At 44.3% G+C, this 27,253-nt stretch overlaps 1 protein-coding gene across 2 annotated transcripts; it reads left to right on the plus strand.

Annotated features, from left to right (window-relative positions):
* The first annotated feature begins 1,248 nt into the window (after nucleotides 1-1,248).
* LOC106584911 (inactive carboxypeptidase-like protein X2) lies at nucleotides 1,249-27,253 on the plus strand. Of its 2 annotated transcripts, XM_045706617.1 has the most exons (24): nucleotides 1,249-2,088; nucleotides 5,109-5,144; nucleotides 6,063-6,344; nucleotides 6,492-6,539; nucleotides 6,754-6,912; nucleotides 9,053-9,136; nucleotides 10,617-10,694; nucleotides 11,430-11,486; nucleotides 18,005-18,082; nucleotides 18,217-18,326; nucleotides 18,760-18,899; nucleotides 19,264-19,348; nucleotides 19,498-19,642; nucleotides 19,747-19,838; nucleotides 20,089-20,212; nucleotides 20,386-20,582; nucleotides 21,946-22,122; nucleotides 22,579-22,763; nucleotides 22,866-23,336; nucleotides 23,650-23,780; nucleotides 23,995-24,134; nucleotides 25,105-25,204; nucleotides 25,458-25,624; nucleotides 25,714-27,253. In XM_045706617.1, the coding sequence occupies exons 1-24, from the start codon at nucleotides 1,848-1,850 to the stop codon at nucleotides 26,089-26,091; spliced, it is 3,705 nt and encodes a 1,234-aa protein (XP_045562573.1). In that variant the 5' UTR covers nucleotides 1,249-1,847; the 3' UTR covers nucleotides 26,092-27,253. The 2 variants fall into 2 exon arrangements, with proteins under 2 accessions (XP_045562573.1, XP_045562574.1); XM_045706618.1 differs by lacking the exon at nucleotides 5,109-5,144 and having other exon boundaries at nucleotides 1,250-2,088.

Genomic DNA, 27,253 nt, shown 5'->3' on the forward strand with positions numbered 1-27,253 from the left:
ATGTTGAGACTGGTGTTTTGCGGGTACTATTTAATGAAGCTGCCAGTTGAGGACTTGTGAGGCGTCTGTTTCTCAAACTAAACACTCTAATGTACTTGTCCTCTTGCTCAGTTGTGGACCGGGGCCTCCCACTCCTCTTTCTACTCTAGTTAGAGTAAATTTGCTCTGTTCTGTGAAGGGGGTAGTACACAGCCTTGTACGAGAGCTTCAATTTCTTGGCAATTTCTCGCATGGAATAGCCTTTGTTTCTCAGAACAAGAATAGACAGACACGTTTCAGAAGAAAGGTCTTTGTTTTGAGCCTGTAATCGAACCCACAAATGTTGATGCTCCAGATACTCAACTAGTCTAAAGGAGGCCAGTTATTTTGCTTCTTTAATCAGAACAACAGTTTTCAGCTGTGCAACATAATTGTAAAAGGGTTTTCTAATGATCAATTAGCCTTTTAAAATGATAAACTTGGATTAGCTAACACAACGTGCCATTGTTGCTGATAATGGGCTTCTGTACACCTATGTAGATATTCCATAAAAAATGTGCCAATTCCAGCTACAATAGTAATTTAAAACATTAACAATGTCTACACTGTATTTCTGATCAATATGATGTTATTTAAATGGACAGAAAATGTGCTTTTCTTTCAAAAACAAGGACATTTCTAAGTGACCACAAACTTTTGAACGGTAGTGTATGTAAATGTGATATTTCTGTATTTAAATGTGCTAACTTTTTAAAAACATGTTTTCACTTGGTCATTATGGGGTATTGTGTGTATATGGGCAAGGAAAACATATATTGAATCCACAACAAAATGTGGAATAAGTCAAGGAATACTTCCTGAAGGCACTGTATGTAGAGCAGTAGGTATATTAGAGTGAGATATGTCAAGAATCCAGTATATAAATAAATATGTGGTGTGTATAAACAGTGTAACTAAAATGCAATGTACAGTGGTAGAAATATTAGAATGAACTATGTCGAGAATACAGTATATAAAAACACAGTACAAAACCCCAAAGCAAAATGGATATAATTGCAGGAAATTAGCTTCTGGACCTGAGTCAGGAATATAAATTATAAATATGTATGTGAATGGTGTGTATGGGCAGTATGTGAATAGATAAAGGTGTGTATAGCAGTAGTTATACTGTACTTTTCCTCTGTACCTTAAATATTTGTGGGTTTCAATATTGTTAGCACAAACACACTGTCCTCGACTCCTCCCCCCCATTCCATTCTTGCCTGTTTGTGGCAGTCTGCAGAGGGGAAAGGAGGCGGAAGAAGTGGAAGAAGTGCTCTGCTCCTGGACTAAACTCTTTTCACCTCTCCTTGCTTCTCCAGTGAGCTGTTGCTAAGATCTCCTTTTGATCTCTGCACCTGTTGCAACTCGTCAGCCAGGTGAAGGGGATTATATCTCTCTCAGCCATAACTTTTTCAGCTGTCGTTCCAGGAGAGCTGTAGATCTCGTTTAGTTAAATTGCAGGACAATTGGACTGCTCTGCCTCCCTCTTCCTCCCTCCCTCACTATTTTCTTCTCTCTGTGTCCAGCCCTGCCTCATGCTCTGAGTGAGTCTGTGTCTGGCTGTGGCTTGGAGCTCCAGAATCTTCCTCACCGGAGAGAAGGCATGGAACACTAGAGTAGAAAACTGAGAGGTAGAATTCTGTGGTAGAATTCAGATATAGAACACTTCGGTAGAATTTCTGAGTAGCGTTCTGAGCTGGAACTTTAAGCAAGATTTTGGGAAATCTGAACTAGAATACAGAGCTGGAATACTTAATCGGAACACTGAGCTGGAACTTTTCAGTGGAACATTGAGGTAGAATCCTGAGGCAGGTAGAGTAAGGAGGATGGGAGGTCATACTGCAGTGGTGTGTTTGGTTCTGCTGGCCCTATGCTGTGTGCTACTGCCCAGAGCAGGGGAGAGTGCAGGAGGCATTGTCTCTTTAGGCCAGGCTGTAGAGGAGATAGGGATGGAGGCCCTATATAGACAGGAGTCCCAGGATGAACCAGCTAAAGAAGAGGATCTCACAGAGACACAAAGCCAGACTAGCAAGGAAAAGAGAGCCACAGAGGAGGATGCCCTACCAGGTAAGAACGAAGCCAACCCACTGGACATAGACGTCAGTTCAACGTCTAGTTTTTATTTACATTTGGTTGAGTTGTCAACTAGCGTGAATTCAACTCAGCCAAAAATGTCACCCTGTCATTGAGGTTAAAAGTTTTATGAAAAAAAATACAAAATTCTCTTACGTTGAAGACTTTTTGCAAATCCGATCAGTTTTCCACGTTGATTCAAAGTTATCACATTGAAGTTTTGGGTTGAAATGACATGGAAACGTTGATTCAACCAGTTTTTGCCTAGTAGGAACATTCACATTATAATGCTATATATGTTACTAAGTGGAGAATTGGGTCCCATCTGAGTGGCTAGAAACATGGATGGTTTTACCTACTAGATGGGACCCAATTCAGCTGGTCTACAGGCCTTTGTTCCAGCCCAGCAATAACACATCTTATCATCGTATCAGCTAATGATCAAAACCTTAGTAGTAGAATCATCAACAGTGTCTGGTTGTTGGGCTGGAACAGATGCCTCCTTCCAGGACGAGGATTGTAGAACGTTATATGACATCATCAGGCAGGCACAGGGGACAGGGCACAAGGCAGGTGGAGGAGAGTGTTGGTCTTGAAAGAAGCCAGCAGTTTCCTGAATTACCCACACACACCTTTCAGTCACTATGACAAGTCCAACAGTGTCCACCCCGCACACACACACCACATCACACCACACCACACACACCATACAGTACTCTTACCTGTCTGTCTCCAGCTCACTCATACCTGGACTGTCTCTTGGCCCAAAGCAGAGTAGACCTGGGACTGGGGAAGATTCAGTCTTCTGCAGTAACAGACCTGGCTGGGCTCTGAGCTCAGCATCTTGGAGACAGATTTGTACAGTCCACTTTTATTTTCTACTGTACTGTGCTGTACCACAGAACCCAGCTCCAAAATGGAAGGATTCACCCTCTGAGATGGGCTGATGATGTAGTGTTAGTTATAAAACAAATTTTGTTTCTGAGATTCACAGCTTAACATGGAGTAAACCAGCACACACATCTGTTGGTTTAATCAGTCCAATTTCCCAATTAAATTGCACTAAAACCTTGTATTTACATGGTAATTACATTAGCTAGTAGGTACTGTATAACTATTTTGTGGGTACACATTGTTACATAGTGCAATACAAACTATGTAAAACTTACTACTACTGTTATAGGCTACATATTTATGGCTTGCACAATTGAAAAGATATTAGAAAAACCAACTACACAGAATCAGATTTCTTAAGGACAGGGAGAGGAATATTGAATACACATGAATATGACATGAATACACAGCCTCTGTTCCACAGATACAGTTGAAGTCGGAAGTTTACATACAGTACACCTCAGCCAAATACATTTAACAATTCCTGACATTTAATCCGAGTAAATATTCCCTGTCTTAGGTCAGTTAGGATCACCACTGTATTTTAAGAATGTGAAATGTCAGAATAATAGTAGAGAGAATGATTTATTTCAGCTTTTATTTCTTTCATCACATTCCCAGTGTGTCAGAAGTTTACATACACTCAATTAGCATTTGGTAGCATTGCCTTTAAATTGTTTAACTTAGGTAAAACGTTTCGGGTAGCCTTCCACAAGCTTCCCACAATAAGTTGGGTGAATTTTGGCCCATTCCTCCTGAGAGCTGGTGTAACTGAGTCAGGTTTTTAGGCCTCCTTGCTCGCAAATGCTTTTTCAGTTCTGCTCACAAATTTTCTATGGGATTGAGGTCAGGGCTTTGTGATGGCCACTCCAATACCTTGACTTGTTGTCCTTAAGCCATTTTGCCACAACTTTGGAAGTATGCTTGGGGTCATTGTCCATTTGGAAGACCCATTTGCGACCAAGCTTTAACTTCCTGACTGATGTCTTGAGATGTTGCTTCAATATATCCACATAATTTTCCTTCCATGATGCCATCTATTTTGTGAAGTGCACTAGTCCCTCCTGCAGCAAAGCACCCCCACAACATGATGCTGCCATCCCTGTGCTTCACGGTTGGGATGGTATTCTTCGGCTTGCAAGCCTCCTCTTTTTCCTCCAAACATAACGATAGTCATTATGGCCAAACAGTTCTATTTTTGTTTCATCAGACCAGAGGACATTTCTCCAAAAAGTACGATCTTTGTCCCCATATGCAGTTGCAAACCGTAGTCTGGCTTTTTTATAGCAGTTTTGGAGCAGTGGCTTCTTCCTTGCTGAGCGGCCTTTTAGGTTATGTCAATATAGGACTCGTTTTACTGTGGATATAGATACTTTTGTACCTGTTCCCTCCAGCATCTTCACAAGGTCCTTTGCTGTTGTTCTGGGATTGATTTGCACTTTTCGCACCAAAGTATGTTCATCTCTAGGAGACAGAATGCGTCTCCTTCCTGAGCGGAATGACGGCTGCATGGTCCAATGGTGTTTATACTTGCGTACTATTGTTTGTACAGATGAACGTGGTACCTTCAGGCATTTGTAAATTCCTCCCAAGGATGAACCAGACTTGTGGAGGTCAAAAAAACAAATCTGAGTGATTTCTTTTGATTTTCCCATGATGTCAAGCAAAGAGGCCCTGAGTTTGAAGGTAGGCCTTGAAATACATCCACAGGTACACCTCCGATTGACTCAAATGATGTCAAATAGCCTATCAGAAGCTTCTAAATCCATGACATAATTTTCTGGATTTTTCCAAGCTGTTTAAAGGCACAGTCAACTTAGTGTATGTAAACTTCTGACCCACTGGAATTGTGATACAGTGAATTAGAAGTGAAAAATGAGTTGTGTCATGCACAAAGTAGATGTCCTAACCGACTTGCCAAAACTATAGTTTGTTAACAAGACATTTGTGGAGTGGTTGAAAAACAAGTTTTAATGACTCCAACCTAAGTGTATGTAAACTTCCGACTTGCACTGTAGGTCACTGGCACAGGTATTCAAATAGCCACGAATAGAGAGAGGGAAATACCAATGAATACACTCCACTGACTTCTGTAGTAACACAACTTCTTCTTCCCCAAGATAATGCCCTCCGTGGCGATTTAAGCAGCACCATCAGTAAGTAGCACAAGAGCACAATTATATCCACATCCTATACGTAGCATGCAGCATACTGTAAATATGTACATTCAGAGGAAGCGGCAGAAAGAAGAAAATCTTTATATTTTATCCATTACACATCAGATAGAAAAAAAACACGTGATTATGGAATGTTTTAATGTCATGTGACATAATGTAGAAACATTTACATAAACCCAGATGAGATCTCCTTGACCTTGGGTGTGATGATATCACTGCAGTCCCTCTCCTTGATGTGTGTGTGTGTGTGTGTGTGTGTGTGTGTGTGTGTGTGTGTGTGTGTGTGTGTGTGTGTGTGTGTGTGTGTGTGTGTGTGTGTGTGTGTGAGGACCCTGTTGTTTCACCATGTGAACAGAGTAGCTTTTCTTCTGCACAGGACACCGTCATCTCCTCTCAGTCACACACACACACACACACACACACACACACACACACACACACACACACACACACACACACACACACACACACACACACACACACACACACACACACACACACCTGTCTGCCAGATGTTAGCTCAGCTGTGCCCCCTGCTAGAGTGATTCTGTCTTGCAGATTTCCCCATCCCCATTACACCTGTCTGGTCTGGGATTTCGGTCTGTCTGTCTTTGTTTCCCACTGTTTTTCCTCTGTCACCATCTCTCTCTGCCCCCTCTCACTCTATCACTCTATTTCTATTTGTTTAGCTGTCTCTCTATCTCTCATCAGTCTACTTCAGTAGCAGAGAGTTGGTGTTGATGTATAGCCTTTGTTTGAATGCCATCTTGTCATATCCTGGCATATCCGACTGTTATAGGATTGTTATGTGCTGTTAAACCTGACATTTGACCCTCAGGAATCAACATGTCAAAATGACCAAGTTTATTAACTTTCCTTTCCCCCGTTGACACCAAGCCAGGGTCAGGAGAGCCGAAGAGGAAGAGGAGGGCAAAGGGGATAAAAAGAAGGGCAAGAAAGACAAGAAAGACAAGAAAGACAAGAAAGACAAGAAGAACAAGGAGCCCAAAGTGCCCAAGGCCACCAAGAAGCCTAAAGCAGACAAAAAGCCAAAGAAGGGCAAAGAAAAGGGGCCACGGACAGAAGCACCTACAACTCCACCACCCACAACTACCACACTACCACCTACAACTACCACACCACCACCTACAACTACTACAGAGGTGTACACAGAAGCAGGTAATGCAGTAACACACCACTTTACTACTGTAATCAACGTTTTCAATAAAAACGGACTAGAATTGGTTGATTAGATTTTTTTATTGGCTTTGCATTGTGTGAGTAACAAAGTTGTTTGTAATCCTTTGATCTCTGTCCCATCTGAAGCTCCCACAGAACCTGACCCATACCCAGACTACCCCTACCCAGACAACGGTGAGACCATGTGTACAGATGACAAACCATTATAGAATTTCTCTGAAGCCGGTGCCTCAGTGTTCAAATACCACTCAACACTTTATAGCAGAGCCACTTTGTTTATGATCTTATTTGTACCTTGAAAAACCATGTGGATTTTGTTTTATATCTAGCTTAAAAAAATCTCCACACTAATAAAGTTACCTCTACTGTCCATCTGTCCCTCTGATAGAGGATGACTACTGGAAGCCAGATGAGGAGGAGCCCGCAGGCCCAGTGGTCGACCCAGAAGATGACTATTGGAAGGGAGAGGACCCAATGGCCACGCCCCCCACTCCTGTGGTGGATGGAAAGGTGGACGAGGGAGACGAGGACTACTGGGACGCCAGATGTATGTTTCATCCCCCTCTGTGTCCTAAAATGAATGATTCATTGACCGAATGAATGAATGAATGAATGAATGAATCAGGGGAGAACGACTTCCCCCTTTCATTGAAGTCATGAAGTTCAAGGTCGACCAGGGTACTACAGGCTGTTATTGCCAGAAAGCAGGATCCTCCATTATAGGAAATGGGAAAATAGCAATCTTCATGGTCAGTATTCGTGCTGCTATTACATCAGATGTACAGTATGTCCTTGAATCGATTATTTTAAAATCACACACAGAATGCCTTTCTAGCCAATCAGAAACGAGTAGTCAACAACGCTGTGGTATAAATAAGGATAATATTGAAATATCAATATAATTTAGCGGAACTCAATATTAGGAAGGTGTTCCTAATGTTTGGTATACTCAGTGTATGTATACGGTCTATGGATGGAATAAATGAATGAATGAATGAATGAATGGAACCAAGGCATCAATGACAAAAAATACTAATTTCAATTAACTTTACTAACTACTTCAAAATTATTATCAAAGTATTTTTTTAAAATACTAGCTATTAGTTTAAACGTGTACTATAGGTGTATAACCTACCAGCTCTCACAGTCTCACGTCAGAATTAGATGCTGCTGCTGCGCCTTCTTCACCACGCTGTCTGTGTGGGTGGACCATTTCAGTTTGTCCGTGATGTGTACGCCGAGGAACTTAAAACTTTCCACCCTCTCCACTACTGTCCCGTCGATGTGGATAGGGGGCTGCTCCCTCTGCTGTTTCCTGAAGTCCACGATCATCTCCTTTGTTTTGTTGACATTGAGTGTCAATCAAGCCTACCACTGTAGTGTCGTCTGCAAACTTGATGATTGAGTTGGAGGCGTGCATGGCCACGCAGTCGTGGGTGAACAGGGAGTACAGGAGAGGGCTGAGAACGCACCCTTGTGGGGCACCAGTGTTGAGGATCAGCGGGGTGGAGATGTTGTTACATATCCTCACCACCTGGGTCCCGTCAGGAAGTCCAGGACCCAGCTGCACAGGGCGGGGTCGAGACCCAGGGTCTAGGATTAACGTCTTACATCTAGACGTTCCGCTAGCGGAACACCTGCTCCAATATCCAATGATAGGCGTGGCGCGAATTACAAATTCCTCAAAAATACAAAAACTTCAATTTTTCAAACATATGACTATTTCACAGCATTTTAAAAACAAGACTCTCCTTTATCTAACCACACTGTCCGATTTCAAAAAGGCTTTACAGCGAAAGCAAAACATTAGATTATGTCAGCAGAGTACCAAGCCAGAAATAATCAGACACCCATTTTTCAAGCTAGCATATAATGTCACAAAAACCCAGAAGACAGCTAAATGCAGCACTAACCTTTGATCTTCATCAGATGACACACCTAGGACATTATGTTATACAATACATGCATGTTTTGTTCAATCAAGTTCATATTTATATTAAAAAACAGCTTTTTACATTAGCATGTGACGTTCAGAACTAGCATACCCCCGCAAACTTCCGGAGGAATTTGCTAATAATTTACTAAATTACTCACGATAAACGTTCACAAAAAGCATAACAATTATTTTAAGAATTATAGACACAGAACTCCTCTATGCACTCGAGGTGTCCGATTTTAAGGTTTGGGATAGGGTTAAAATTCAAAAACAACTTTTTATCTCTGGATTTCTCGTCCAGATCCACTCTAAATCGAACCCTTTATGATATTTGCCAACTGGACTCTTTAACCAATGACTCAGGTTTTCCACCTTATATGATGAAAATCTCATCTCATGTGAAGGTTTGTCAGCAAAGCTCAGCTCATCTGTTCTTTGTGTTATAGCTGCAACAGGTTTTCATTACTTTTACTGTGTCCATAATTCCACTACTGTTTCACCCTACCAGATTTCCACTCCTACAGTATCTCACTCTCCTGCACCTCTCCATTTCTCTCTGTTCCCACTCCACCATCTCTCTCCATTCTCATCCTCTCCTTTCTCTGATTTCTCTACTCTTACTTCTCCATCTGCCTCCTTCCTTACTCTCATGTGCCTCTTCGATCTTGCTCTCTCTTTTCTCTTTTGTGCTCTCTTTATTCTCTGAGATCTCCATTCTCACTTTCTCGTTTTCTCCGTTCTCCAATAACAGACGAGGTGCCCGAGAATCTTCCTTTCCCTGATGGTAAAGAGGTCGTCCCCACAGAGAAAGATGACTGGAGCTACGCTGTTACAGGTGACTTACATCTCAATTAGTCAATCAGTCAGTCAGTCGGTCAATCAGTCACCGTTTAGAGGGCCACATTGTATGCTGCTATTCCTCCTTTCTAAGAATGAAAAACAACCGCTGTTTTAGGGTTTATAGTGTGGAAGTAGATCCTGTAAACCATATGCTTAGACCTAGATTCAATCAGATCAGCTGATGTTTTGGCGGTGTCTGAGGTGTAACTGCGTTGGAGCTGTCAAATCGGTGAGCAGCTGCTCTTGATCATTGTCACGAAGCCACACCCATCCCACTCACATAAGAATTTCAGGACGAGAAAGTGTAGGCTATATAGAAATAATGGCACTCAGAGACAGCAAGGGTTCAAACTGTAGAACCCAGTTTCTAGATTTCAATATAAAAATGTATTTTATAAAACAAAACTTTGCTACATTTTATCTCTGGGACCCTCAGGATGACAAATCAGAGCAAGAATACTGAATGTAAGTACATTATTTACCTTCAGAGTTGAATGTATCAAACCAGTTGCCGTGATAAAAGTGTTTTGTTGTTGTGCACTCTCCTCAAACAATAGCATGGTATTTTTTCACTGTAATATCTACTGTAAATTGGACACAGCAGTTAGATTATAAAGAATTTAAGCTTTCTGCCCATATAAGACATGTCTATGTCCTGGAAAGTTGTCTGTTACTTACAATGTCATTCTAGTCATATTAGTGCATGTTAGCAACAACTGTCACGGTTTAGGGACACCGATCCCGTAGAGGTTAATGCAACTCTGTGCAGCCAATGCCAATGTCTGCTTTAGGCATAATGCCTGGAGACGCTTGTGGATTTGATAGCTCTAACGCAGTTCCACCTCCAACATCGCCAAAACAATCTCTATGCTGATGTCAGCTAAAGCAGATCAGATTGAATAGAGCTCTTAGTCCAGGGAATGACATCAGAGTAGGAGGCTAGATCATCACCCTGCTTTTTAGAGGAAAGCGAGTGGGTGAGAGTGTAGTTCAAAACAGTCAACGGCTTTTCATGGTTTTGTTTTTGAGCAAGAAGCCTTTCACAAGATGGCTGCTCTGTTATATTCCTTGTAAACTTAAATTAAACATTTAACTAGGCAAATAACAGGCAGCGTGTTATGCTAGCTTTATGTGGGTCCAAACAGAGAGTGTCTGTTGTGGATGCAGAAATAAAGGCTCTGTTCCACCATCACTGTAGTAGAAAATTACTGTATTAATGTTTTGAAACTACATACTGCATTTTAGCTTCCGAGAGCTTCGGAAGGCACACATTAAACCAAAGAGACTCTCTCTGTTATGTTGTTTAGTAAAAATAGATTAGTACTACTAGACAGGCTGCCAGTCTGTTTCTGCTTGAGCCAGGTTGTTGTGGTTTTGCCATGGCAGTTATGTACTGTTGAATCAATGCAGAAACAGTGTGCTACTCAGTCTAGGCTACTGGAGTGATGTGTTTGTGTTTTCTCCTTCCAATACAGAGGAGCTTGTTACACCACCACCCACCTATGAAAGCCCATGGTACGAGGAGTATGACTACGGCCATAGTGGTGGACAGAGTATGTACACACACGGGCACACACACACAGTCCTTGTGGGGACCAAACAATTGATTCCCATTCAAAATCCTATTTTCCCTAACCCCTAAGCATAACCCTTAACCTAACCCTAACCTTACCCATGAACCTAAACCTAACCCTAACCCCTAAACCTAACACTTAAACCTAATTCTAACCTTAACCATAATTGCAACCCTAAACATAACACTGCGAAATGTCTCCACTTGTCTGTATTTTCCTTGATTTACTATCCTTGTGAGGTAAAACCTAAAACACACTGACACACACACATGCACTCTGCACTGTAAAATAAACCCTTGGCCAAATCTCCACTAGAAATATGTTTTTCATTTCAATGGGACCCTGCGGTGAAATAAAGATTAGACACAATAAAGAATAAAGAACTGGCCCTTTACCACGGAGTCAAAAGTAATGGGCCTACACTTCTCATTCCCCACAAGAATGAAAAAAAAGAAGTGTATACTGTTTCAATTATATGGTCTGTTGTCTAAGTTTGGGTTAAGCAAGACTTTGGCAGCTGATGTTCCAAACTCCCAAATAAGAAAATGCCAAGTAACATCATGACGTTATGTTATTCTATCTGCAACGTTCTAAATGTTTCACTCCACTGAAAACACCCAACATACACAGTATACTGTTACATGTAATGGGGAGGTGGGGGGAAGTAACCTCAAGTTCATCCATGATTGTTTTTCCCTCCTTTGTTTACCACAGCGAAAAAACAGGAGGAGAGAGAGAACCAAAGGAAAGAAAAGGAGAGAGAGGATAGAGGTATTGTGCACAGCCTATTTTCCATTATGATCTGAATGACTGTGATCTATTTCAGTTGTAGATACTTCACATTATACAGTAACATTTACATGTTGGTCATTAAGCAGACACTCTTATCCAGAGCAACTTACAGTTAATGCACTCACAGAAAAATTCTGGGTTAAAAACAACCCAATTTGGGGTTTTTGGTAACCCAGCGCTGTGTAAATATTGGATAGAATTCACACTGGGTTATTTTGACCCAGTCAACGATTGGGTTGTGTGAATAACTCAACATGTTGGGTTGTTGGGATTACCCAAACATTAATTTAACGATTAGTTGGGTTTTTACGAACTTTCATTCTGGGTTGACGAGCAATTTTTGGGATCATGTTGTTGATTTTTTTAAACAAAGTCCACAAGACACAGAACTCCCTTTTGCAAAACAGTAAATGCGTTTTCAAAATATAGATACCTTCTCAAAACATAAATACATTCATCAAAACTTTATTATATCTTCGAAATTGCAAATACATTCATCAAAAGAACACAACTGCCCTGCAAAAAGACTAACAGACAAAACAGAAAGTTAGTCTTTCTTTTAAAAAGCCCAGTAGATCAAAACATTTTCTTTGCATTCACTAAATCATGATAATCAAAATTGGAAGTGCAAAAGTATACTAAAGTGCAGAATTATGGGCAATTACTATCCTTTTATGCATATTTCATCAAACAATTTCATACTTATCAAATCAAATTTTATCCCTGATAAAAATGTTTTAAAAAAATAAGCACATTGTGCAGCATTCATTCATGGGTATCATCACAATCAATTTCCATGTACAATTACATAGGTTAGTTTGCTCATAGTTTTTTAGTTTCCAATTACGTACAGTGTCACAAAAAGAGCCGTGTTGAATAGACCAAACTGCAGCGGGAATATGGATGCTCATGTTTTAATTCAAAAAAGGAGTAACGCATCCACTGGAAAACATTATACACGACAGGAACAGTTTTGCAGGCACACAACACGCAGTGCAAAAACAACTACCCACGAAAACCAAACAAACACACACCTACTTATGGGACTCCCAATCAGAGGCAACTAGAAACACCTGCCTCCAATTGAGAGTCCAGCACCCAAAACTACACATAGAAAAACAAACCTAGAACCTATACCAAACTAATACACCCCACTACACCACACACAAAACCCCATAATACAAAACAAATATACCTCTGCCACGTCCTGACCAAATATAATAGAAATAATACCTAAATATTGGTCAGGACGTGACATTACTCCCCTAAAGGTGCAGACCCCGGAATGCACCTTAAAAGAAAACACAAAAAATCCCCATTACCCCAACAAAACCAAAAAGCAATACCCCCTAAACAATAAGGGAGGGAAGGGAGGGTGGCTGCCGTCAACGACGGCACTGTGCTACACCCTCCCTCCCCAACCCACCTATCCTGGAGGTGGCTCCGGTGCAGGACGTGGACCCTGCTCCACCCTCGGCGTCGCCCACTTCGGTGGAGCCGATAGCTGCGCCAGGCAGACGGACCCCTCGGGCTGGGCCGGGGGAACAGGAGGGCCCCTCGGGCTGGGCCGGGGGAACAGGAGGGCCCCTCGGGCTGGGCCGGGGGAACAGGAGGGCCCCTCGGGCTGGGCCGGGGGAACAGGAGGGCCCCTCGGGCTGGGCCGGGGAACAGTCTGGCCACTCCGGCAGTTCAGCGCAGTCTGGCCACTCCGGCAGTTCAGCGCAGTCTGGCCACTCCGGCAGTTCAGCGCAGTCTGGCCACTCCGGCGACTGTTGACTGGCGGGCAGCTCCCACGACTGTTGACTGGCGGGCAGCTCCCACGACTGTTGACTGGCGGGCAGCTCCCACGACTGTTGACTGGCGGGCAGCTCCCACGACTGTTGACTGGCGGGCAGCTCCCACGACTGTTGACTGGCGGGCAGCTCCCACGACTGTTGACTGGCGGGCAGCTCCGACGACTGTTGACTGGCGGGCAGCTCCGACGACTGTTGACTGGCGGGCAGCTCCGACGACTGTTGACTGGCGGGCAGCTCCGACGACTGTTGACTGGCGGTGCTGGGCTGACGCACTAGACTCCTGATGCGTGGGGCTGGTACTGGACGTGCCGGCCTGGAGACACGCACCTCCATGCTAGTGCATCTAGCGGGAAACACCGGACCGAAAGGGCGCACTGGCGGTCTTGAGCGCAGGGTTGGCATCACCCCTTCCGGCTCGATGCCTACTTCGCCCTGGCACATGCGGGGCGCTGGTACCTTGCCTACCGGCCTGAAAATCCCAGGCCTCACCACAGCCCCAACCCCAAAGCACGGGACCTGTCCAGTCTGCCCTACAAGGGTATGGGGAGCTGGCCTGGGGCTGTAATCTCGCCCCGCCAAATAGCCCTTGTGCCCCACCCTAAAAAATTATTGGGGCTGCCTCCAACATTCCTCCCTCACTTGCCTCTGTCCTCTTCTCCGCTGCTTGGTCCTTTGGTGGTGGGTAGTTCTGTCACAAAAAGAGCCGTGTTGAATAGACCAAACTGCAGCGGGAATATGGATGCTCATGTTTTAATTCAAAAAGGAGTAACGCATCCACTGGAAAACAATATACACGACAGGAACAGTTTTGCAGGCACACAACACGCAGTGCAAAAACAACTACCCACGAAAACCAAACAAACACACACCTACTTATGGGAGTCCAGCACCCAAAACTACACATAGAAAAACAAACCTAGAACCTATACCAAACTAATACACCCCACTACACCACACACAAAACCCCATAATACAAAACAAATATACCTCTGCCACGTCCTGACCAAATATAATAGAAATAATACCTAAATATTGGTCAGGACGTGACATACAGAAACACAATCCCACATTAGAAATAGGAAAGGTGAATGTATGAATGTATGAATGTACAGTATAGGCCTCAATCCACATCAAAGCAAAACTCTATAATGGAAGGTCACAATGTAAAATGTTTTTTTTAACAACAAAGTGACCCAATGTCTGCAACCCAGCAGGTGGGTCAGCCAAACAACCCAGCATGTGTTTGTGTCCATTAAACTAAGGTAGGTAAAACAACCACATATCAAAGTCATTGCAAGTAAAACTTAGTAACACTACAATGTCCTACTTTGCACTGTCAAAGCTCCCAGTCAAGCAGATGAACACGTCACTCAGAGATTCATAATGTAGTGGAAGAATATCAGTCCCTAATGGTTCATGTTTCTGCTTAAAGCGAATGAGGAAAAAAACACAGATATCAGTCTCTACCTGGGCATTGCAAACATGTAGCTGTGAAGCTTCAGTATGGCTTCACTTGCTAAGACGAGGGTCAAAAGTTAATTCTATCTAGAATAGGACAAATCTGAACCATAGAAATGTGTTGTGAGGGAAGGAAAGGTCGCTGGTTTGAATCCCTGAGTCAATTAGGTGAACAATCTGTTGCTGTGCCCTTGAGCAAGGCACTAAACCCTAATTGCTTCTGTAAGTCCCTCTGGATAACAGCTAAATGACTTAAATGTAAACCTATTTAACCTGTATTGGTGCATGGAAGAAGCTTTGAGCTGGAGCAGAAAGAAAGGGAGAGATGGGACAGCAAAGAGAGGTTACAGAACATGCTGGAAGGAAAGATGAGGGAAAAACAACATAAGGGATAGAAACAGAGGAGTAGCGAGTCTAACAGTAATGGAGGGGAGAGATGTTGAAATCACGAGCTTAGAATGAAGATCGAAACACTCGGGATAAGAACCAACAGCTGTTGCCACATGTTCCATTCTGTACTGTACCTCCTGTACAGCGAGGAGAGTAGAACCAGCTAAATGTATAATCAGAATGGAACCAGGGACTTTTGTCTATGGGAGATTACACTGAGTGTACAAAACATCAAGGACACCTGCTCTTTCCATGACATAGACTGACCAGGTGAATCCAGGTGAAAGCTATGATCCCTGATTGATTGATGTTAAATCCAATTTAATCAATGTAGATGAAGGGGGGACACAGGTTAAAGAAGGATTTTTAAGCCTTGAGACATGGATTGAATATGTGACAAAATATTTAAGTGCCTTTGAATGGGGTATGGTAGTAGGTTGCCAGGCGCACCGGTTTGTGTCAAGAACTGCAACGCTGCTGGGTTTTTCACGGACAACAGTTTGCCGTGTGTATCAAGAATGGTCTGCCACCCAAAGGACATCCAGCCAACTTGACACAACTGTGGGAAGCATTAGAGTCAACATGGGCCAGCATCCCTGTGGAACACTTTCAACACCTTGTAGAGTGGGGGACGGGGGGGCATACTCTGTCCACCACTATCTGTGATTGCACATTTGTACGTAGAACAAAATCACATTTAATACAAAATGTGACAGATTTCTCATCCAGTTAGATATATTGACACTTTTAGCAGGGTTACCCATAAAATGTGACTGGTGGTTATGAAAGTTTGGATACAACAGTGTGCGGCCTGTCTTAGATTTACTGAAGAAAAAAAGAACAATCTGAATTTAATCAGCACATTCCTGAATTTGGAGAAACAGAATACATCTGGTTTCCTTCCTATCTGCAATGTGAAGGCATGTGGATCCTCTGAGGCATTACTGCATTTTTCGATACACAGACACATTTTACATTTACGTCATTTAGTAGACGCTCTTATCCAGAGCGACTTACAAATTGGTGCATTCACCTTATGATATCCAGTGGAACAACCACTTTACAATAGTACATCTATATTTTTTTTGGGGGGGGGGGGGGCAGAAGGATTACTTTATCCTATCCCAGGTATTCCTTAAAGAGGTGGGGTTTCAGGTGTCTCTGGAAGGTGGTGATTGACTCCGCTGTCCTGGCGTCGTGAGGGAGCTTGTTCCACCATTGGGGTGCCAGAGCAGCGAACAGTTTTGACTGGGCTGAGCGGGAACTGTGCTTCCGCAGAGGTAGGGAGGCGAGCAGGCCAGAGGTGGATGAACGCAGTGCCCTTCTTTGGGTGTAGGGACTGATCAGAGCCTGAAGGTACGGAGGTGCCGTTCCCCTCACAGCTCCATAGGCAAGCACCATGGTCTTGTAGCAGATGCGAGCTTCAACTGGAAGCCGGTGGAGTGTGCGGAGGTGCGGGGTGACGTGTGAGAACTTGGGAAGGTTGAACACCAGACGGGCTGCGGCGTTCTGGATGAGTTGTAAGGGTTTAATGGCACAGGCAGGGAGCCCCGCCAGCAGCGAGTTGCAGTAATCCAGACGGGAGATGACAAGTGCCTGGATTAGGACCTGCGCCGCTTCCTGTGTAAGGCAGGGTCGTACTCTGCGAATGTTGTAGAGCATGAACCTACAGGATCGGGTCACCGCCTTGATGTTAGCTGAGAACGACAGGGTGTTGTCCAGGGTCACGCCAAGGCTCTTAGCACTCTGGGAGGAGGACACAATGGAGTTGTCAACCATGATGGCGAGATCATGGAACGGGCAGTCCTTCCCCGGGAGGAAGAGCAGCTCCGTCTTGCCGAGGTTCAGCTTGAGGTGGTGATCCGTCACCCACACTGATATGTCTGCCAGACATGCAGAGATGCGATTCGCCACCTGGTTATCAGAAGGAGAAAAGGAGAAGATGAATTGTGTGTCGTCTGCGTAGCAATGATAGGAGAGACCATGTGAGGATATGACAGAGCCAAGTGACTTGGTGTATAGCGAGAATAGGAGAGGGCCTAGAACTGAGCCCTGGGGGACACCAGTGGTGAGAGCACGTGGTGCGGAGACGGATTCTCGCCATGCCACCTGGTAGGAGTGACCTGTCAGGTAGGACGCAATCCAAGAGTGAGCCGCGCCGGAGATGCCCAACTCGGAGAGGGTGGAGAGGAGGATCTGATGGTTCACAGTATCAAAGGCAGCAGATAGGTCTAGAAGGATGAGAGCAGAGGAGAGAGAGTTACCTTTAGTAGTGCGGAGAGCCTCCGTGACACAGAGAAGAGCGGTCTCAGTTGAATGGCCAGTCTTGAAACCTGACTGATTTGGATCAAGAAGGTCATTCTGAGAGAGATAGCAAGAGAGCTGGCCAAGGACGGCACGCTCAAGAGTTTTGGAGAGAAAAGAAAGAAGGGATACTGGTCTGTAGTTGTTGACATCGGAGGGATCGAGTGTAGATTTTTTGAGAAGGAGTGCAACTCTCGCTCTCTTGAAGACGGAAAGGACGTAGCCAGAGGTCAAGGATGAGTTGATGAGCGAGGTGAGGTAGGGGAGAAGGTCTCCGGAAATGGTCTGGAGATGAGAGGACGGGATAGGGTCAAGCGGGCAGGTTGTTGGGCGGCCGGCCATCACAAGTCGCAAGATTTCATCTGGAGAGAGGGGAGAAAGAGGTCAAAGCATAGGGTAGGGCAACGTGAGCAGGACCAGCGGTGTCGTTTGACTTAACAAACGAGGATCGAATGTCATCAACCACACACGTGTACACACGCAAGCGCTCACACAGAGAATCTATTACTGGGATTGTAGTTAGTGATTGACTATGGTGCTGTTTGACAGAGAGAGCTCAGCAGAGGAGGGAAGAGGAAGAGAGGGCCAAAGCCAAGAAGAGACCACACGTATTCAAGGAACCCAAAAGTAGGTAACTTGCTACCATCCAATGATACAATACTCGGTTAGCAAGAGTTTTAGCAAGAGCTTAAGAGCTTTTCCATTGTGGTTTGAAGTTTTTGTGATGTGTGTGTGACTGAGATGTTTTCCCCTGGTGGCAGAGTGTCCTCCCCTGGGTATGGAGTCTCATAGAATACAATCAGACCAGCTGCTGGCCTCCTCCATGTCTCACTACCGCTACAGCCAAGCCAGGGCACGACTCAACATACAGGTAACCCTAACCCTTACACACTAACACTAACCTTCACACACTAACCCTCACACACTGACCTTAACCTTCACACACACTAACCCTTACACACACCAACCTTAACCTTCACACACTAACCCTCACACACTGACCCTAACTCTCACACAGTAAGTCTAACCCTCTCACACTAACCCATAACCCTTATACACTAACCCTCACACACTGACCCTAACTCTCACACACTAAGTCTAACCCTCTCACACTAACCCATAACCCTTATACACTAACCCTCACACACTAACCCTCACACAGTGACTAACCCTAAGTCTCAGTACTGCTCCAGCCAACACAGAGCATAACTCAACATGCAGGTACACTCTTCACACTAATTGGAACCTGACGGTAAGCCCCCTTACCCACATCTCCAACACTGTATGGTTTCCATGGTTTCCAGGCTTCGGATGATGAGGAGGACATGCATGGTGGGGCGTGGTGTCCTAACCCAGAGGACAATATTCACTGGTTTGAGATGGACGCTCGCAGAGCAACAGAGTTTACTGGGATCATAACACAGGGACGAGACTCACGCAACGAGTAAGACACACAAGCACACACACGTTTATTTTACTATCCTTGTGGGGACCAAAACACGCGTTCCCAATCAAAATCCTATTTTCCCTAACTCCTAACCCTAAACCTTAACCCTAACCCCTAACCCTGAAACTAAATCTAACCCTAACACACATAATCCTAAACCTAATCCCTAACCTTAATCTTAATTCTAACCCTAAAATAGCCTTTTTCCTTGTTTTACCCTCCTTGTGAGGACTTCTGTTCCCCACAAGGATAGTGAAACCAAACCACACGCACGCACACACACTCATGCAAGCGCACAGACAATTTCAGACATATCAAAGACAAAATGGTGACAAAATTTGTGTGCGTCTTTCTGTTTCAGGAGTGACTTTGTGACATCGTACTACGTGCAATTCAGTAATGACAGCAGAGAATGGAAAACCATCCATGACGGTTACTCTGACTGGGTGAGTCTGTCAGCCTCGCTGCTTCAAATGTACTTTGGTCCCAGGGTTCACTCTCATGCTCTTTTTATGGGGCACAAAAGTTCACCATGTCAAATATATTTGTCTCTCCCTCTCTCTTTACCCCCCTCCTCCCCTCTCTCTGTCTCTAGTTGTTTTTTGCTAACTCTGATAAGGATACCCCTGTGCTGAATCAGTTAGCTGAGCCCATACTAGCACGCTACATCAGAGTTATCCCTCAGAGCTGGAATGGTAGTTGCTGTATGAGGCTGGAGGTACTAGGCTGCCCACTGCCTGGTGAGTGACACACGCACCCACCCTACTAGACTTCTGGTCCCCACAAGGATAGTAAAACCTAAAACACACGCAAACATTCACACTGTGCATTTTCATTTCCTCAGACCCCACCAGTGCCTACCAGAGGCTGCAGAATGAGGTGACTCCCGTCCAGTACCTGGACTTCAGACATCACAACTACTCAGACATGGTCACGGTGAGACGGAACATTCCCATTTCAGGGGACTTCAAACCTAAAGGTCATCAGTACCACCTGTTTGAACTTGAATCAGGTCTAATGTTTTGTCTGACGGATTGTGACAACTGACTTCAACTCTGTCTTGACACTTTGGAGATTCATTTAATAAGATTTGTTGTGCTTGAACAAAGACTTGCACAGACTCACTGAAGGTGTCCCGGGCCAGGGCTGGTAACTGCTGCTTTCCCCTGTGTGTCTCTTCTGGTAGATGATGAAGTCTGTGTCTGAGGAGTGTCCCAACATCACCAGTATGTACAGCCTGGGTCGCAGCTCCAACGGACTGGACATCCTGGCCATGGTGATATCAGGCAACCCCACAGAACACGAGATAGGTGGGATGAAACCAATATTGTGTCTGTGTCCACAGTTTTCAGAACATGCACCCATTAGTTATTCCAGGCTAACTGCACCCCTTTGTTATTCCAGGCGAACTTTCATAGAAAGCTCTGTACTCGTGTCCTCTCAAGCATGGAAAGACAATGACAATCTGTGTTTTTCTCCTTAGGTGAGCCGGAGTTCCGCTACACGGCCGGTCTCCATGGAAACGAGGCGACGGGGCGGGAGATGGTTCTTCTTCTGTTGCAGTACCTGTGTAAGGAGTACAATGATGGCAACCCCAGAGTGCGCCGCCTGGTGGAGGGAATACGTATCCACCTGGTGCCCTCACTCAACCCTGATGGGCAGGAGAAGGCCCTCACAGTGGTCAGTACTGGATATTATACGGTTCATTCTTGAATTGCGGTGGTAAATGTTGTCCCTTGACTTTGGCACCATGTAAAAACAATAAAAAATGACAAAAACATTAAAAATAATACATTCTAATTTTATTTCACTGTTATTTAATAAGAAAACATATGTAAGTCCTTTATACTGCAAAACAACTATTTGTATGCATTGTTGAAACTACTGGGGGTTAGCAAATTGGCTTGCCCCATTGGCGATGTGTAGAGGTGTAGTGACATGTTTTGGGGTTTAGAGATACTGTATCTATTATTTTGAATGCTAGACAGTAAACAAAAGTATTTAATATTGTTTACTTTAGACCTCCCAAACTCAACTCTGGACCTTGAAGCCAGTTCCACTGTATTGTTTCATTGTTCCCCTCTAATCAGGGACTGATTTAGACCTGAGACACCAGGTGGGTGCAATTAATTATCGGGTAGAACAGAAAACCAGCAGGCTCTGGACCTCGTAGGGTAAGAGTTGAATACTCTTGCTGTAGATCAATAAAAACACCTATTGTTTTACTAGTATAATGTGTGTCCCTCAGTTTTATGTCATTGGTGTTACCACTTTGAAAATCGCTGATTACAAAGATGTACAAGGACCTTGAGCATTTTCTCCCGTGGCAAACTGTTATTGAGGGAGGGTTCTATCTTAAAGAAAATGATTAGCTTATCACGACCTTTCAGTATGTCATAAATTTGAGAATTTCATTCATCATTTTGCGTCACTTGGTGTCAGCCAGTTTAAATAAATGGAAATAATTAATCACTTTAGTAAATAATTTTTAAAGGATTGACCTTAGATTTGAGCATTTGTGGCCTCCATTTCAGAAAATCCTCATTGGTGTTACTACTCCACCGGTGGCACAATGTTATCATAATGGTAAAAACATATTTTAAATCATTAAGCTACCATATTAGTTGATTTAGAATGGGAAGATGTACCCAACTACATTTAAATAAAAAATCAAGTCATTATTTTCCAAAATGCCATTCCGAAATGCTACCGTAATTCAAGAACGACCCTTACAGGGAAATACAGCCTGTATTTATACTTTACACTTCCAGGGTGCAAATCTGTTTTCTTCTATTAAGGAAAATGGGTGCCAGACAGTGTCTGATTTAGCCAACTTGTTGTCCTGTAGGAACGTATTGTTGTATGCAGGAACAGTCTAGCGCCCAACTTTATTTTCCTCAAGAGAAGAAAACATATCTCATATGTTAAGTCAAGACTAGAGACATTCAAGCAAATCCTAAGACGTTTGTTTTAACATGTTGATATTACTGCAGTAAATATGCAGTCCATATCTCCATAACATCCTGTCCCATTGACACCACAGGGTTCCGAGCTGAGTGGTTGGACAACAGGCCACTGGACGGAGGACGGCCATGACATCTTCCAGAACTTCCCTGACCTGAACAGTGTTTTGTGGGAGGCCGAGGACAAGGGCATGGTGCCCAAACTGACCCCCAATCACCATGTCAAGATCCCTGCAGATCAAGAGGGGGATGACAGGGTGTGTGGAGGAAGGAGGTGGAGGGAGGGAGGGAGGGACGGAGGGAGGGACGGAGGGAGGGAGGGAGGGGAGGGTAAGGTAAGGGAGAAAGAGAGGGGATGAAGACAGGAGGGGGGAAACAGGAGGGAAGGAAATGTAGATGGTGTGAAGAGCAGAGACAGTACAAGCAAGTCCATTTCTCTGTTTATCAACTTAACAAGGGGACTCGAGTGGCACAGCGGTCTAAGTCACTGCATCTCAGTGCTGAGGTGTCACTATAGACCCTGATTCGATTCCAGGCTGTATCACATCCGGCCGTGATTGGAAGTCCTATAGGGCAGCGCACAATTGGACCAACGTCCTCCGGGTTAGGGTTTGGCCGGGGAAGAACATCATTGGAAATAAGAATTTGTTCTTAACTGACTTGCCTAGTTAAATAAAAAAAGATGGCTGCTGTTTGTTCTTCTTGTCCTGCAGATTGCTGTGGAGACTCGAGCCATCATCTTGTGGATGGAGAGCCACCCATTCGTACTGGGGGCCAACTTCCAGGGGGGAGAGAGGTTCGTAGCGTACCCCTACGACAATCACCGCCTAACCAAGACCGCCAGCGCCAGCACCAGAGAGGGCAAGAGAGAGAGGGCACAGAGCCGCAAGAAGAGACAGTACGAGGCTCTTTGTCTTCCTGCACTCTTGCTATTTTTGGCAGGAGTAATAATGATATGAAACCAAATAAACAATCAACTCAATTTAAATCATTCTTCTAGGTACGAGGAGTTTGAGGAGCCGGTGGAAGATCATAGAAACAGGGGATACCAGCAGCCAGAAGAAGACCAGTGGAACAGGGGATACCAGGAGCCAGAAGAGGATCTGTGGAACAGGGGATACCAGCAGCCGGAAGAAGACCAGTGGAACAGGGGATACCAGCAGCCAGAAGAGGACCAGTGGAACAGGGGATACCAGCAGCCAGAAGAGGACCAGTGGAACAGGGGATACCAGCAGCCAGAAGAGGACCAGTGGAACAGGGGATACCAGCAGCCAGAAGAAGACCAGTGGAACAGGGGATACCAGCAGCGAGAAGAAGACCAGTATAACAGGGGATACCAGCAGCCGGAGGAGGAGTGGAGGGGACATGGCTATGGCCACAGGGAAGAGGAAGAGGAGGATGACAGAGGGAGAGTGGGGTACGCAGAGCCTGAGGATGAACCCAGGGCCACAGCAGACGCCTCCTTTTTCAGGTGTGTAGCATGAAGTAAATGTTTTTATTTAACTAGGCAAGTCAGTTAAGAACAAATTATTATTTACAATGACGGCCTACACCGGCCAAACCCGGACGACGCTGGGTCAATTGTGCACCTCCCTATGGGACTCCAAATCACAGCCGGTTGTGATACAGCCTGGATTCAAACCAGAGTGTCTGTAGTGACACCTCTAGCACTGAGATGTAGTGCCTTAGACTGCTGTGCCACTCGGGAGCCCAAGTTAACAACAGATCTAGGATCAGATTACCCTATCTGACTGTGTGTGTGTGTGTGTGTTTGTGTGTTATAGGTGGTTGGCCATCTCTTATGCCTCTACTCACCTGTCGATGACATACACTTCCCACGGCTCCTGTCACGGCGATGACATCACTGGAGGCGTTGGAATCGTCAATCGCGCCAAGTGGCAGCCCGTCACAGGAAGTAAGGGCCGACAACATCCCTTTTTTATTCCATTGTTATCTGCTGTTCATTAAGACATTACATACAGTAGTTCAAAAAGGTTGAAACCTGTAATGTAACATTGATCAGAGTAAAGGACCCAGTTTTGGGGGCAATGGTGCTCTCTGGTGGCTCATCATTTGCATTGCAGGTTCTCATTGCCACCTGTCTTCCCCCCCTCTCCCTCCATCCTCAGGTATGAATGACTTCAGCTACCTGCACACTAACTGTCTGGAGCTGTCAGTGTTCCTGGGCTGTGATAAGTTCCCCCATCAGAGTGAGTTGGTCATTGAGTGGGAGAAGAACAGAGAGGCCATGCTCACCTTCATGGAGCAGGTACACACACAGACACACGCATGCACACACATAGAAACAATTAACACATTTTGAGAGTATACCAAACACACACACGGTCCTGGAGTGTGGCCGTAGAGCAGTGGTATTCAAAGCTGGGGTCGCCAAAATATATATATATATATATATATATATATATATATATATATATATATATATATATATATATATATATATATATATTACTATATATATATACTGTATATACACAGTGCATTCGGAAAGTATTCAGACCCCTTGAATTTTTCCACATTTTGTTACGTTTTAGCCTTATTCTAAAATGAAATTCATTAAAAAAAATCCTCAACCTACGTGAAAAGAGGTTTTTAGTATTTTTTGCAAATGTATATAAAAAAAATACCTTTTTTACATAAGTATTCAGACCCTTTTCTATGAGACTCGAAATTGAGCTTAGGTGCATCCTGTTTCCATTGATCATCCTTGAGATGTTTCTACTTGATTGGAGTCCACTTGTGGTAAATTGGACATGATTTGGAAAGGAACACACCTGTTTATATAAGGTCCCACAGTTGACTGTGTATGTCAGAGAAAAAAACCAAGCCATGAGGTCGAAGGAATTGTCTGTAGAGCTCCGAGACAGGATTGTGTCGAGGCACAGATCTGGGGAAGGGTACCAAGAACACAGTGGCCTCCATCATTTTTAAATGGAAGAAGTTTGGAACCACCAAGACTCTTCCTAGAGCTGGCCGCCTAGCCAAACTAAGCCATCGGGGGAGAAGAGCCTTGATCAGGGAGGTGACCAAGACCCCAATGGTCACTCTGACAGAGCTCCAGAGTTCCTCTGTGGAGATGGGAGAACCTTCCAGAAGGACAACCATCTCTGGGATCGCAATAAATTATTGTGGGAAAAATGGGGTCCCCACTGAAAAAGTTTGTATACCACTGCTGTAGAGTGACTGACATTTTGAACCCTGGTTTTCACCCCACCCAGGTGCAGCGTGGGATCAGGGGCGTGGTAAAAGACAATGAGGGGAACCCCATCGCTAATGCTACAGTTTCTGTAGAGGGGGTCAACCATGATGTCTCTACAGGTGGGTACAGTGTCTGGCTTTGTGTTAACCATGTCCCATAGCCCTTGGCATTCTGACTGCTGTGAACACATAAATGTAGCTATGCACTGTTATATTGGTATATTTATTAAACTACAGCTGGTGTAGATATTGGTAACAACCTGTTGTCCCTTCCCCCTGAACAAACCTACATGCAGTGGACGTCCAGGAGCCTGCCAGTGCTATCTTTACTGAGTGTGCAGTCTAAGCCCTCTCCTCTCTGCTTGCTCCACAGCTGTAACAGGGGACTACTGGCGCTTGTTGAACCCAGGTGAGTACCGTGTGACGGTGCGGGCAGAAGGCTTCGCCCCCCTGACCAAGCTGTGTGTGGTGGGCTACGAGGCAGGGGCAACTACCTGCAGCTTTAACCTGGCCAAGTCCAACTGGGACCGCATCAAACAAGTGGGTACTGCTACATCTACAATTAGAGTGCCTATTAGCCACTTTAGAGCCATTGAAGCACTATATAAATGATATCTATTCATCCACAGATCATGGCCCTGCACGGCAACAAGCCCATACGCCTGCTCAGCCACGGCAACGGCGGAACAAGACGGAACATGGTCTCCAATGGTAACAGGCATGTGGCGCATCCTGACAGAGTTACCGCCATGAGTCCTGAGTTGCGTCGCGAGCAAAAGAAAGAGCTAAGGCTCGACCGCCCCCGTCGTCTACGGCAACAGAGACCGATGAGATCGACAACAACGTTGCCCCCAACGACCACGCCAGTTCCCATGACAACAGAGGCGGAGCCCACCACTGCTTGGTACGACTCGTGGTTCATAGGAGAGGGGCAAACGTCGGCACCGGAAAGTTTCACGGACTCCATCTTGGATTACAAATATGAGTACAAGATCGACGATTACTAAACTAAACACCAAGGCCTTGTTCCAATACATTTCCAATACATCCTTCCTCCCCACTTCCTTGAAGAAATCAAGGTAGGTAGGGAGGAAGTATGCATTCTAAGGTATTTGAACAGGACCGATGTCATAGTCCTGAGCCCAGGCTGTTAACTCAATTCTTAGAGTAGACAACTAAGTGACCCCTTAAAGGGATATTTGGGATTTTGGCAATGATGCCCTTTATCTACTTCCCCAGAGTCAGAGGAACTCGTAGATACCATTTTTATGTCTCTGTGTCAAGTATGAAGGAAGTTCGAGTTAGTTTCGCAAGCCAATGCTAACTAGCATTAACACAATGACTAGAAAGATTCTAGCAGATACCCATAGACTTCCAGTCATTGCGCTAAAGCTAGTAAGCAATTGCGCTAGCGCTAGTTAAAAACTTCCTTCAAACTACACACAGATACATTAAAATGGTATCCACAAGTTCATCTGACTCTGAGGAAGTAGATAAATCCCAAAGTATCCCTTTAAAGAACTGACAGGTAGGGGTAGGTTTAAGCAAAATGCCTGAAACTCCAATAACTCTGGTAGCCCTCCAGCCATCCATTCTTTCAGATCAACAAAGGAGCCACAAGAAGTGGTTAGGTATATCTGCAAAAACTGATCAAAGGAACAATGCAGTATTGAATGCAAAAACAGTCAGGTACACAAGCTAATGTCAGTGGTCTGTATAACTGCTCAAGTAGGTATTTCGATACAACGTTAACACACACAAAAATGTCAGTTTAGAGTAGAAAAATAGAATCTGAATCACTGATATCTGGAAAATGAATTTTATGCCAATTCCATTTAAAATGTTGTTGCAAAGCTTTCCTAGAGAATGCACTTCAGAGATCATGTAGATGTGGTGGTTGCAGATTACGCACTTGTTTTACTATCGCCTCCACCCTTGAAGAGTCAAACAAAGAATCAAAGTTTCAGTTTTTCTTATAAAAGTGTGGATTAATTGACATTATTTTCACACATTGACAGCAAAGTCACAATATCGACATACAGTAACTTTACAAAATGTTTGTTGAATAGTAGGAGAGAAATCAAAAGAGATTTCCTTAAATGTTCCTCATAATTTAGCTGAGGTAGAGGAAAGTTATTTTTTCAATTAATAAAGGCTTGTTTACATGCA

Source organism: Salmo salar, chromosome ssa24 (assembly GCF_905237065.1).
Source record: "Salmo salar chromosome ssa24, Ssal_v3.1, whole genome shotgun sequence".
Taxonomy (NCBI): Eukaryota; Metazoa; Chordata; class Actinopteri; order Salmoniformes; family Salmonidae; genus Salmo; species Salmo salar.

Coding starts and splice junctions, on each gene's coding strand:
- LOC106584911 (XM_045706617.1), top strand. CDS start 1,848: ATGGGAGGTCATACTGCAGTGGTGTGTTTGGTTCTGCTGGCCCTATGC. Junction 2,089..5,108: donor AGAGGAGGATGCCCTACCAG/GTAAGAACGAAG, acceptor TTCTTCCCCAAG/ATAATGCCCTCCGTGGCGAT. Junction 24,135..25,104: donor TGCTCACCTTCATGGAGCAG/GTACACACACAG, acceptor CACCCCACCCAG/GTGCAGCGTGGGATCAGGGG.